This window comes from Lepus europaeus, chromosome 5, assembly GCF_033115175.1.
Source record: "Lepus europaeus isolate LE1 chromosome 5, mLepTim1.pri, whole genome shotgun sequence".
NCBI classification, from domain to species: domain Eukaryota; kingdom Metazoa; phylum Chordata; class Mammalia; order Lagomorpha; family Leporidae; genus Lepus; species Lepus europaeus.
Genome location: NC_084831.1, coordinates 97,597,830 through 97,612,490, shown reverse-complemented (window position 1 = coordinate 97,612,490; position 14,661 = coordinate 97,597,830). Strand labels below are relative to the sequence as shown.

The following is a 14,661-nucleotide window of genomic DNA, read 5'->3' as shown; positions in this document are numbered from 1 at the left end:
AGCCACACAAAATTATCAACTTAAAAAAATTAGCCTGCTATAGATTTATTGAATTTTGAGTTCCACCTGAGGTTGCCTTGGCAGAGCCAGACCACACACAGGCCTCATATGGCCTATGGACCAACATTTAACACCACTGCATAATCAAGATTTTATTGATTCTGTTCATATTTCCAGCAACAGGAACCAGAGCCGTAAGACTAGATTGAAACAAAGAGTTCTTGTATTATTCTGTGACAGCCACCTTAAATTTTACACCTTACATGCCATACTGAACTCACACTAGTTCAGTGCAAGAAAGAGTCATAAATGGAAAATAATCACATGGAAGTAAGAATTTTATATACTGTATGCAACAAAAATTTTTTTTTCAGTTGCCTAGTGCCTAGTTTCCCTCTTGATTTCACAGCCCCATATTTTGTTGGTTTGTTCTGTAGAACAAGTACCAACTCAAATTTCATGTAGTTTAGGTGAAATCCCATTCCTATTTCAAGTGAAATATTCAAGCTACACTTAGCCAGTTTAATAGCACCAAATCTCTCTAGTTAAAGGAAAAATAGAATTTATTGTTTAAAGTAATTGAAAATTTTGAATAGTAGGGTAGCTGTAAAGGCTTCTGCATGAGGCTCAAATTATCAGTATTTCTCTAACTCCGTAATGGCTCTTAGGCTCATATATAATGGCCATGAGCTATCAACAGGATCACTGCCAGGAAAACAGCTAACAGCTCCAGACTTACTCTACCAAACAGATAGAAAAAAAAAACAAAAACAAAAAACAAACTATTGTATAAGCCTCAGGAAATTCATCTAATTCAACCTACTTGGACCATAGTTTTAACTTACGTTGGGGATGTTTCTGCATTACCCACAGAGATGTTTAAATTCTAGATATCTAAGTTCTTAAACTTATCAAATAGTTCAAAGCTCCAAGTGAAACAAGAAAGCTCAATAGGAGTGCTGGGCATCTCAGTGAAAATCAAGGTGGAAGGATGACTGAAGTTTGGCCTAGACCTCAGAATTTTCATATAACCAGAATGAGGTAGACTGATGCTATAGTTTGGAAACGACTTGACTCTGTCTTAGAAAGTTTCATGTATCAGAAATGTGGTTCTCAGTGCAGTGGTTCTGAGGTGGTGGGATTTTTATGAGGTGATGCCTAGTTCAAGATGATCCGATCATGGAGGAGGTCATTATCCTCAGACAGGATTAAGTCTCATGGGACTCCAGTTTCACAAGACTGGTCCCTTGTTCACTGGCTTCCTGTATCACCATCTGATTAATCCCTCTTGCCATGTATTCCTGACATTGTGATGCCATCCATCTCATGGCCCTCACCAGAACAGAGTAGTGGCCAGCATCATGGTTCTGGACATTCAGAACTGTAAGTCAAATAAATGATATTTTGTTATAGCAACAGAGAATGGACTGAAACTGTTGAGAACCACAATGAAAAGCCAACATTTGGGACCTTACGATCTATCAGACTTGTATTCAGTATTTTATATTCATCAAATCCACAGCCTTAAGGTATGTTATACTATTCCCAAGTAAATAAGACAGAGTAGGTTAAGAATTTGCACAAAGCTGTAGACAAGCTATAAACATACGGTCTGAATTTAAGACCCATACTCCTAAAAACACTACAATATACAGTTTCTCTTGAATTCAATTCTTTCCATCATTTTGCCTCTAGCCTATCCTCATCTTTATATCCTAGATTTTATCCAATATTTCCAAATTTCAGCCATCTTTTTATTTCAATCTCCCAATTTTCTATTTTCTCCCTTTAGTAAAGAATTCCAAGACTTCAACTGTACTGCGACCTAAAATTGACTATACTATTTGTCATTGTAACTCAACCTGTATTTTCTCAATTAGTTCCTTATTCAGATTACTTCCCCCTCATCTTCATTCCATCATTTCCCTATTTCACTGAGAAAATAAAACACTTTACATGTTTCTGATAGATATTGAACTACAATATCTATATCACATTATCCATCTTTCATTATACTGCTATTAATGATAGTTTTCATGATTACTTTAGAAACCTTATTTGTGAACCAGATCTATGGCTCTAGCAATCTCTCTCATTCCTGGATTTTTTTTTCTCTAATGAACTAGTCCTATTAACATACAAACTTGTTATATCTTTAGTCTTAAAAAAAAAAAAAAAAAAAAAAAAAAAAAAAAAACCTTCTTTTGATACTGTATTACATTCCATTTATAATCCATTTCTCTATTCCCCCTGAAAGCAAAGTTTCTATAAAATGAATTGTCCTCAATTTTTATTAAATTCCTCTCTACAATTCTCATGAATACCACTTCTCACTCTTTCCATTCATTAAATAAGCTTGCAAAGGGAAAGGCCTCAAATGTTGCCAAACCCAATGATCAATTAAGAGCTCATTTTTGACTCATCAGTAAAGTTAATATATTGATCATCCCTTCCTGTTTGGGATGTTTTATTTGGTTTTTAGCTGTTCTTCAGTCTGTCTTAATTGTTTCTTACCTACTTGATACCTCAACATTAGCATGTTACAAGGTTCACTTCCTTATGCTTCTAATTATTATCTTTAATTCTTTAATGCTCTTACTCCCTGCACTTCACAATACTTTAAGTAAAAGGGAAGAAACTGATTCATGAAAGCATTTTTACATGTCTTGAGTCTCAGGCAATAGCTCTAAATTGAAGCTATTATTGCAAACTCATAAGAAAGTTATCAAAAACTTAAATTTAGCTGATATAAATTTCAATAATGAAATAGTAATTTCATATGAGAAATATTTTCAAATTTAAATAATACTTTGATAGAGGATAGATTTATGGAAGATTAAATTACAATACACAAATTTTCTGGAACAGAACAAATCCCTCACTACCAAAAGGAAAATAAACAAAAAGCAAAAATCCCACAGAACCATTTAAACAAAAGTACTTCTAAACCAGTTACAATAAGTAAGATTATTATTAAAAGTAAAAAGGAACAAAAACAGTATAAATTCATTGCATTCAGGTTAAGAATGAAAAATGGTAATATAAACATAAAAGGAAATTCACATTACAGAATTATCCTAAGAAATTTTGTAATCTCAAGTTACATTTTTCAATATGTATAAAAGGAAAGGAAAAAATTACAAACACCATTTTATTGGAATGAAAATAATTTATTATATATAAGGCAACTTGTTAAAGCACATACATCTCTAATAAACTGATTTAAATGCATATAGATTTAATTTTTAAAGACATTTGCAAAGCTTGTTACGCACAGTTCCATAGTCCAACTGGTAAATTTCTTCTCAAAGTTGAAAAGCACTTGAAAGATATGGAATTCAAAAGGAACCTAAAACATCATAAAAAGTCAATTAAAAAAATAATCACAAATGTAACTATTCACTAGTTTAAAAGTAAATGCTAAAACATTTGCACTTAGAAAATTAGTGAATCATGTCAAAATATCCAAATTTAATTAAGTCATATATAAATTTATTTATACCATAAAAATAAAATATTTTCATTGTGCCTATAGAAGAAAATGAACAACTGCAATTTCAATATCTACTCTCAATACACTCTCAGGGTGATAATGATTATTAATAAACTTTGAGTTCTTATGGTAATAATGATTATATACAGGATTCTGAGTAGTTTTCATAGTACTTTACGAAATAATTCTGAACAAATATATAGGTCCCAACTCTTTACTGTTATACTTATAAAAGGCTGGATGGCTAGGTTGATGATCAGTCCCCACAATTACTCAAACCTCCATTCCCAGATAGTCTGATTTACTAGTTCTAAGATAAAGCCTAGGAATCCGTATGCAGAAAAACGTTTCTTTGGTAGATTTTTAACCTTGGATGCATATTACAATCACTCTGAAAAATCTGAAAAATGCCAACAGCCATATTACACTGTAGGCAATTAAGTCAAAATTTGAGGGGGAATCAGACATCAATATATATTTTTTCTTTTAATCAGTATTTTATTTTTTAAGGTTTCCAATGTGTAGCCAAGATTGAGAATCACTATTCTGGGTAATTCTGGTCATCTAACATGTTAGAAACTCCTTTCTTCATATACCTACCAGAAGTGTTTCTCTTAAGGGACTACCTTGAGTCAACACTGTCTTTTCCCCTCTGTTATAATTTTCTTATTGTTTCTTTTTTGTTTAGAAAAAGTGGTGAGAAGAAAGATACTTCTAATTAGTATATTTGTCAAAGGAGATTTTAATAATAAACTTCAGAACCGACGTATGCTGTCACTTGGAATTAATGCAGATTCAATTGTTTTAAATTTCAAATTATGTCTGATTCTATACAGCACCTAAACTAAATATTAACATAAACTAGAAAGCAGATGTTTCTGAATTATATTTAGGCAATACACAAATAGAAGAAACAAGATCATGGTTAAAGTAAATGCATATTCTCAAAGTAAGTTGACCTGATTCACTAACTTTCTCTGGAAAAATTATACAAACTAAAGGACATAATAGAAATTCAACAATAAATCTAAGAAAAATAAAAAGCTTGTTCAATCTACATAGTTTTTGAAATATTTCATTTGAATAAAGTATAAAAAATTATTACTTAACCTAGGTCAATAGGTAGGTAGAAGAGGGACAAAACAATTCTAGAGGAAAAAAAAAAAAGCACTGCCCCAAAAAGGATACCACAAGAAAGGATACACTTTGTATGACAGTATTACAGCAGTATTTACGCAGGAATGCTTCGAAAGAAGAACAGCAGAACGTAGTTTAATTTTTTCTTAGTTTTCAGCATTAGATTACAAATAAATGATTTTCTTAAATAAAAAACTGAAATTATCTAATTTTTCCTCTAAAGTAAGATTTTTGACTACACCTGTGTAACAGAAAACAAATATTCAAGGCATCTCATGGAGGAACTAAACATTAAGCATACTTTTCTCTTAAGACTTTTTTTCTCAGCTGAAGACTTACTTCATGTTCCTCCAGTTCCTTCAGTTTAAAAGACAGATTTAAAGTTGAAAAAGTGCATTTCCAAAAATTTTCAAATCAAATAGTGCAACACAAACTTTTAGAATTTAAAATGCTTAATTCCTCCACTTTAAATCCTTAAATTATTTAAGACATTCAACTTCACAAAAACATATTTTATGAAGTGTGTTTTTATATTCTCAGTACTATAGAATCCTAACAGCTAGATAACTTAGCTTTAAGTGTTTTCCTCAGAAGCTTTCCAAGTGTGGTCCTTGGACCAGTTACCTCACTTTCACCAGAGAATAAAAGTTAGGCATATTCTTTGGAACAACCAAGGGTGACCAGCTTGTCCTGGCTTATCAGTTACTTTGCTCATTTTATCACTGAAAGCCATGAATCCTGGTAAATCTCTCAGTCACAGGAAAATGGACAATTGGCCATCTGAGGCTCCATCTAAGATGTATTCAACTAAAAACTTTCGCGGGCATATGGGCAGGGAGGGAGACTAGTAATCTGTGTTTTATAAAGTTGTCCATTATGATACATGTTAAAGTTTAAGAAATAATGTTTTATTCTAGATAGGAAAAGAAAACAAAGAGTAACAGATGCATTCCTGTTATAAAATTCATTCTTCAAACTTAATTTTTATATACAAATAGACTTTATTATAATTTTGAAATTCAATGGGAATTAATGGCATAGACAAGATATATCTTAAAAAAATCTTGAGATATCAAAATTACTAAGCTATTAGGCTTTTATTTTTAATTTTAATTCTGGAAATAGTCCTTTTTTTTTTTAACATTTTATCTTTAACTTACCTTTACTAATTTTTAACATTTCCTTTTCCCTTCTTTAGAATCTTGTTTTGGTCTAGCAGATCGAGCAAACTGCTAATATTTTAATATTAAGGTTTCTTTCATCAACACAAATCTTTTCCAAATAATTATCAAGCATTATCTTTGGTTTAACAATTAAGACATCCATACTCCATATCAGAATATCTAGGCTTGATTCCTGGCCCTGCTCCTGACTCTAGTTTCCTGCTAATGCAGACCCAGGGAGGCAACAGATGATGGTTCAGGTTGGCTCTTTTTACCTAAATGTGAGCCTAGACTGAGTTCCTAGCTATTGGCTTTGGCCCAGGTCACTGCAGGCATTTGGGAAGTGAACCAGCATAAGGAAACTTTCTATATCTCCACCTCTCCAATAAATAAAAAAAGAAAAAAACAAAAACACTTTTAATATAGTATAGGAGTACCACTGTTTTTTTTAACTTACCATGACTGTCTACTATTTGCTGTATATGATTTATAAGAGAAATAAACCTTTTGTTTAGTCATTATTTTTTAGACCTAGCATTTTTTTCTCTATCCTGCTGCTTTGTGGTTTGCAAATTACATTAATTACTAAAAGCAATATGGTTAATCACTAATACATTCTGGCTATTGAAATTCGCATGTAGGAGTGGGCTTTGAATGGGGGCAGGAAGAGTGGCAGTGAACATTTTTTGTGTAGTGGATAAGCTGCTGGTTAAGATGCCCATATTCTATATTAGAGCATCAAGGTTCAAGTCCCTACTCTGCTCCCAATTTCAGCTTCATGCTAATGTACACACTGGGAGGCAGCAGCTTTGGCTCAAGCACTTGGATCCCTGCCACCCAAGTGGGAGGCCTGTACTAGCTTCTTGGATTCTGGCTTCAGACTTCAACCTGGCCCCAATCCAATCTGTGGGCATCTGGGGACTGAACTAACAAGTGATGCTCTCTCATTTCTCTGCCTCACAAATAAATGAATAAAAATTTAAAAGGAGTGGGGAGGTACAGTATTTGGCCTAGTGGTTAATGCCTGGTGCCTGCATGCCACATTAGAGTACCTGCATTGGGGCCCAGCTCCACTGCCAATTTCAGTTTCCTGCTAATGTGCATCCTAAGAGGCAGCAATGGTGGCTGAAGTAGTTGGATCCCTGATACCCATGAGGGAAACCTGGACTGAGTTATTGGTTCCCAGCTTCAAACTGGCTTATCTGGAGCCATTGCAGGCATTTGAAGAAAGAACCAGCAGCAGGTGGGATGGGAGCGGTCATTCAAAAAAAACAAAAAAAACACTTGAAAGTATTTGTGTAAATTACAATATGAATAATAACATTAAAATGAATTACTGTTTAATGACTCTAAATGTATTTCTAGAAATTCTCTTCAGGTACTCTCCTAGGCTTAGCATTAAGTATCAACTTTTGAGCTGAATAATCAAACACTTAGACTTGGCTAGAATTTAGTAACCTTAAAAAGCTGAAATTCCTGTATATTGAATTAAAATCTAATTAACAAAGTTATATGACTCAGCTAAGCATGTTTAAGTATAACTATCCCAAGTTAGAATTTCAGTTAGATGTTAGAAGGCAACATGAATTTAGTTTCAGTTATACACTTCTTCTAAAAATTAAAGTTTTGTAACAGATTGATTTAAAGGATACAACCACCATGGGTTTTCCAAAAAGAACATATCCATTAGCTTCCTTTAAGGCTTTTGCTGCTGCTTTCTCATTTGGAAGTCCAATGAAAGCTTGTCCTTTCATGCGACCTTCTTTCATCAACCGTATATCAAACCTAGAAGTCAAGGAAAAAAATTAGTTTTGATTCAAAGAATGGCATAAAATTATGATGACATGAATAAAAATGTGAACATAAATTTTTCTATTTAAAAGTAAAAAATGACTATACTACTTATTAAAAAATTAATTAGGTCTTCTAAAGTTGGATTTTATATGACAGTGTACAAATAGATAATGTGTGTCTGATGGTAGGCTTTTATCTATTTTTTAACAATAAAAATGTATTTCTATGATTTAAAAATTATATTGCTGGCAACTATGTAACCATTCTCTTTTTATTTCCTATCTCTATTTTTTCAAAAGTTTCATTTTTGTTCAGATGACTTAAAGTAAAAAACAAAACATACATTCAAGAATACAAAGGACAACAGGAACCAATTATAAGCAATTACAGAATTGCAGTGTAGAAAGGGACCTTACTGCTCATCTGGTCAAAATCATCATTTTACAAGTGATATTTAGAGACACTCAATGACTCTCCAAAGTGCATAGATAAAATCTGAGACAGAAACACAAACCAGATTTTTTTTTTTAAATACAATATGGTGTTTCATTATTTTACAATATAGTCATTTTCAACACTTTTTTAGACAATTATACCCAAAGGACACTTAGAAAATTAGAAAATTTTCAGATTAGTATTTGTTATAGGCATAAAAGAAAAAGAATAAGAACTAGCATTTTACATAGCTAACAAAAGAAATCTTGATATTCTGATGAGAACAGAGTATCCGCCAATAATGAATGTAAATGGCGAATTATAACAGTTTAGCCTCCACTAAAAAATCTCATTTTTTTTCTATTCCAATTTCCTTTTAATTTTTTTGACTGAGAGTCTTCCTTTAGGATTAACAAGGGGCTGGCGCTGTGGCATAGCGGGTAAAGCCGCCACCTGCAGTACTGACAACCCATATGGTCGCCGGTTCGAGTCCCAGCTGCCCCACTTCTGATCGAGCTCTCTGCTATGGCCTGGCAAAGCAGCAGAATATGGCTCAAGTCCTTGGACCCCTGCACCCACGTGGGAGAACCAGAGGAAGCTCCTGGCTCCTGGCTGTGGATCGGCAGAGCTCTGGTGGTTGCAGCCATCTGGGGAGTGAACCAGCAGAATGGAAGATTCTCTCTCTCTCTCTCTCTCTGCCTCTCCTTCTCTGTATGACTTCCAAATATAATAAATAAATCTTTAAAAAAATACACAGAATTAACAAATACAAGTTTTAAAGAAGGAAATTCTAACTTCAAATATTAATATTTATCTCATTTATAAACCTCATTCCAGACTTTTTTTTTCTTTTCAAAAAGGAGCTTTAATGTTTAATGCAGTCTAATTAAAAGACAAAAATTTATTGCTAGAGTTAGAATCTAAATATTTTGCCAAGTGCTGGCATTGTGTCATAAAGGGTCAAGCCACCACCTGAAACATCTTTATTCCACATGGGAGGGGGTTTGTGTCCCAACTGCTCCACTTCTGATCTGCCTACTAATGGACTGAGGAAAGCAGCAGAAGATGGTCCAAGTGTTTGGTCCCTGGCCTGGCCCAAGCTCGGACACTGTGGCCGTTTGGGGAATAAAACCAGTGAGGAAAGATCTTTTTCTCTCTGTCTGCCCACCTCTCTCTGTAAAACTGACTTTCAAATAAATAAGTAAATAAATCTTTAAAAAATAAACAAATGAAATAAAATATTTTGCCTGTAGATGTATTCTAAGGCAGATCATTGAAACAATTGTTTTTTTAATTGTATTCTCTGGGCTAGCAACTTTAACATCACCCAAAACCTTTATAAGAAATGCAAAGGAAAACCAGACACTCTGGGTATGGGCTTACGAAACTATTTTGTCAAGTTCTCAAGTAGATTCTTACACAATATTCAAGTTTGAGAACCAATGCTTTGGAGACAGGGGCTGAAGCCAGACTTTATCCTGTGTCTATCTCTATTAAGATTTATTAGAATACAGACATGAATATTCATTGACATATTGTTTACGGTTGTTTTCACTGTACAATGATAAAACAGTAGTTCTAACACTGTATGGTCTACAATAAAATAAAAATATTAAATTTTTTTATCTACTCTTTATAGTAGAAATTTACAACTCTATCAGATTACTTATACAATGGAATAAATGAATTTTTCATATAAATTTTATCACCAAAGAGAAAATCATGGGATAAGAAAAAAAGGTAATTTGTAACAGATAAAAACAAAACATGGATGTTTAGGGAGAAAACAGCAGAGGAAACTACCGAAATTAGAGGGACACGGTGGACCTACATGGAGGGCATGGACGCCCACAAATCGAGACTCTAGAAGCCAAGAGCCTACGTACCAGTGTTGAAAAGTGAGGTGAGACCAGACTGCAGCAACCCAAGACACTGGGAAAAAAGCTGCAGGAAGAGCCTAGAGCAAACCGGGTTTGGAGCATTAGTGGGGGCAGTGTACCTGCCAAACTAAAGGAGGAAAAAAAAGAAAAGAAAAAAAAAAAAAAGAGGGGACAGACACATTTCTCTCTCCCCAGTCACTTTACAACGGTGTACTATAACAAGCTGAAAGAGTAGGCACCATTTTGGACATATGTAACAGCTGTGCCAGTTCGTGTCTGTGCCAGAACCAGCCGAGTGGAGACTCCTGATTCTGGCAGGGAGAACTAACAGGGGGCCAGGAGCTTGTGATTATGTGCTTCAAACCTGGTGTGTGTCACTTTAGGCATACCCTTAACCATGGAGAACTGAACAGAGCTCCTTGGCCACACCCACTACAGACCTCTAGATATTCATTGAAAGCAGACATTAAATTTATCTATAGAGTCATAGTACAAAGATGAAAGATGCCACAGCAAAAAAAAAAAAAAAAAAAAAAAAAATCTCCACAAATGCAAACAACAATGCACCAATTCAAGAAACAAGAATAAGGAAGACAACATGACGTCCTCAAAAAAAAAACACAGAACTTCAATATTATATTGTGAAGGAGATGGAAAAAATGCAAAAAATGGAATTGAAAAATTGATCATAAGACTACATAGAGGGCCGGCGCCACGGCTCAATAGGCTAATCCTCCGCCTTGCGGCGCCGGCACACCGGGTTCTAGTCCCGGTCGGGGCACTGGATTCTGTCCCGGTTGCCCCTCTTCCAGGCTAGCTCTCTGCTGTGGCCAGGGAGTACAGTGGAGGATGGCCCAAGTGCTTGGGCCCTGCACCCCATGGGAGACAAGGAGAAGCACCTGGTTCCTGCCTTCAGATCAGTGCGGTGCGCCGGCTGCAGCGCGCTGGCCGTGGCGGCCATTGGAGGGTGAACCAACGGCAAAGGAAGACCTTTCTGTCTCTCCTCTCTCACTGTCCACTCTGCCTGTCAAAAAAAAAAAAAAAGAAAGAAAAAGAAAAGAAAAAAAAGAAAGACTACATAGAAGTAATCAGAAGCAAATGCACAAACTACTGAAATTGATACAGGACATCAAAGAAAATTTCTCCCATGAAATTGGATCTTAAAGAGAAATAAAAATGACATGAAGAATTCAATGGAACAAATGAAAACTGCAGTGGAGAGCCTTAACGGAATTGGTGAAGCAGAGAAAGAATATTGGACTGAAAAGACAAAGCACAGGAAAGTAAACAGTCAAACCAAAGACAAGAAGAGGAAATTAAAAATCCAAAAAACACTGTTGGTAATCTGCAGGATACTATAAAATGACCCAACATACAGGTTCTAGGAGTTCTGAAGGTGTGGAAAGAAAGGAAGGATTAGAACACCCTTTTAGTGAAATAACAGAAAACTCCCCTAATTTGGAGGAAGAAAGAGACATCCAAGTTACATGAAACACATAGATGTCCTAATAGACATAACCACAACAGATTTCCCCAAAATACATTGTAATCAAACTCCCCAGTAAAACATAAAGAGAAGATTCTAAAATGTGCAGGAAAGAAACACCAGATTACTCTCAGAGGATCTCCAATTAGACTCACAGCAGACTTCTCATGAGAAACCCTACAGGCTAGGAGGGAATGGCGAGATATAGTCCAACTCTTAAGAGAAAAAAATTGTCAACCCAGAATACTATACCATGCAAAGCTCTCATTTATAAATGAAGGTGAAACAAAGGCCTTCCATAACAGAAGTTGAAAGAATTTGTCGCCACCCATCCAGCCCTACAAAGAATGCTTAAGGATGTGTTGCATACAGAAACATGGTCATCACCACAAAAGAAGGTAAAGAAAAAAAAAAAAAATCTCTCAGTAAAAGTTCAAAAGAAATTCAAAGTTAAAAAATAGGACTATTTTTGGAAAAATGGCAGGGCAAAGTCATTACTTATCAACAGTCCTAAACTCTCCAGTTAAAAGACACAGACTGGCAGAATGGATTAAAAAACAAAACCCATCTATTTGCTGCCTACAAGAAAGACATCTCACCAACAAAGATACATGCAGACTGAAAGTGAAAGGATGGAAAAAGTTACTCCATGACAAAAAAAAAGAGCTGGTATAGCCATTCTAATATCAGACAAAATAGACTTTAAAACAAAAAAATTAAGAGACAAAGAAGGACACCATGTAATGATTAAGGGATCAGTTCAACAGGAAGATATAACTATTATAAACATATATGCACCTAATTACAGGAATCCTGGCTATTTCAAAGAAATGTTAAGGGATTCAAAGGGAGACTTAGACTCCAATACAATAGTAATGGGGGTCTTCAATACTCCACTTTCAGCAATGGACATATCAACCAGACAGAAAACAGCAAGGAAAGGGCAGATTTAATTGACAATATGGACCCAACAGATATCTACAGAACTTCTCATCCTAAAGTTGCAGAATACACATTCTTCTCAGCAGTGCATGGAACTTTCTCTAGGACCACACAGTAGTCCATAAAGCAAGTTTCAGCAAATTCAAAAAATTCAAAATCATACCACGCACCTTCTCTGAACATAGTAAATGAAGCTGCAAATCATCAACTCAGGAATCTCTAGAACATATGCAAACACATGGAGACTGAACAACATGTTTCTGAATTAACAGTGGGTCATAGAATAAAAAAATTTCTGGAAACAAATGAAGATGACAACACAACGTATCAAAACTTACGGGATACAACAAAATCAGTGTTAAGAGGAAAATTTATAGCAATAGGTACCTACATCAAGATATTGGAAAGGTGCCAAATAAATAAGCAATCGATGCAGTTCAAGGATCTAGAAAAACAACAAACCAAAACAAAAACTAGTAGGAAAAAAATAATTAAAACTAGTGAAGAAATCAACAAAACTGAATCCAAAAAAACAATACAAAGATTAGCAAAATGAAGAGCTGGGTTTTTGAAAAAATTAACAAAATTGACACACCACTGGCCCAACTAACCAAAAAAAGGAAAAGACCTAAATCAATAGGAAAAGTAACTACAGACACCAAAGAAATAAAAAGAATCATCAGAAATTACTATGAGGAGCTGTATAACAACAAACTAGGAAACCTAGAAGTGGATAGATTACCGGACACACACAACCTACTTATACTGAGCCACGAAGACACAGAAAACCTAAACAGAACCATAACCAAGATGGAAATTGATTCAGTAATAAAGGCCCTCCCAACAAAGAAAAGCCCAGGTCCTGATGGCTTCACGGCTGAATTCTACCAGACATTTAAAGAAGAACTAACTCCAATTCTTCTCAAACTATTCAGAACAATTGAGAGGAAATCCTCCCTAATTCTATGAAGCCAGCATCACCTTAATTCCTAATCCTGAAAAAGGTGCAACAGAGAAAGAACTGCAGACCAATTTCCCTGATGAACACAGATGCAAAAGTTCTCAACAAAATCTAGCCAACTGAATCCTACAACACATCAGAAAGATCACCTACCCAGACCAAGTTGGATTTATTGCTGGTATGCAGGGATGGTTCAACCTTGGCAAATCAATGTGATACACCACACTAACAAACTGCTGAAGAAAAACCATGATTATCTCAATAGATGCAGAGAAAGCATTTGCTAAGATACAACACCCTTTTATGATGAAAACTCGAAGCAAACTGGGTATAGAAGGAACATTCCTCAAAACGATCAAGGCAATTATGACAAACCCAAGGCCAGCATCCTATTGAATGGGGAAATGTTGGAAGCATTTCCACTGAGATCAGGTTCCAGACAGTGATGTGCACAACCACCACAGCTATTCAGTATAGTCCTGAAAGTTTTAGAGCCATCAGGCAAGAGAAAGAAGTCAAAGGGACACAAATTGGGAAGGAAGAAGTTAAACTATCCCTGTTTGCAGATGACATGATTTTTTATTTAAGAGATCCAAAGAATTCCACTAAGAGACTATTGGAACTCATAGAACACTTTGGCAAAGTAGCAGGATATAAAATCAATACACAAAAATCAACAGCCTTTGTATAGACAATGCCATGGGTGAAAGAACTTCTAAGATTAATCCCATTCACAACAGCAACAAAAAAAATCAAATACATTGGAATAAATTTAACCAAGCATGTCAAAGAACTCTATGATGAGAATTGTAAAACATTAAAGAAATAGAAGATACAAAATAATGGAAAAATCTTCCAATCTTCATGGATTGGAAAAATCAATATCATCAAAGCATCCATACTACCGAAAACAATTTAGATTCAATGTGATACTCAATCAAAATACCAAAGACATTCTCTTCAAATCTAGAAGAAATGATGGTGAAATTCACATGGAGGGACAGGAGACCTCAAATAGCTAAAGCAATCCTATAAAACTAAAACAAAGCTGAAGCCAACAGAATACCAGATTTCAAGACATACTACAAGGCAGTTATAATCAAAACAGCCTAGTACTGTTACAAAAATAGATGGACAGACCAATGGGACAGAACAGAAACACCAGAAATCAATCCAAACATCTACAATGAACTTACATTTGACCCAGGAGCTAAAACCAATCCCTAAAGCAAGGACAGTCTCTTCAACAAATGGTGCTGGGAAAACTGGATTTCCACATGCAGAAGGATGAAGCAAAAAGTTCAACCTTATACCTTACACAAAAATACACTCAACATGGATAAAAGATCTAAGTCTATGACCCAACACCA

The 14,661-nt window shown here is 34.9% G+C and overlaps 1 protein-coding gene across 3 annotated transcripts in view; it reads right to left on the bottom strand.

The window, feature by feature from the left end:
- Nucleotides 1-3,162: 3,162 nt before the first annotated feature.
- Nucleotides 3,163-14,661, bottom strand: part of RNPC3 (RNA binding region (RNP1, RRM) containing 3) — a 34,647-nt gene continuing 23,148 nt past the window's right edge. Inside the window, exons 13-16 of one of the 3 annotated variants that reach the window (XR_009865945.1) lie at nt 7,446-7,578; nt 5,791-5,862; nt 4,094-4,737; nt 3,163-3,349 (exon numbers count right to left, since the gene is read on the bottom strand). Coding sequence is in view for 2 of the 3 variants with exons in the window: in XM_062191845.1 (XP_062047829.1) it covers nt 5,803-5,862; nt 7,446-7,578 (193 nt within the window). In the remaining variant the exon portion in view is untranslated. Of the gene's footprint in view, nt 3,350-3,377; nt 4,738-5,790; nt 5,863-7,445; nt 7,579-14,661 lie in introns of those variants that run through there. The other 2 variants (XM_062191845.1, XM_062191846.1) reach the window with 2 other exon arrangements.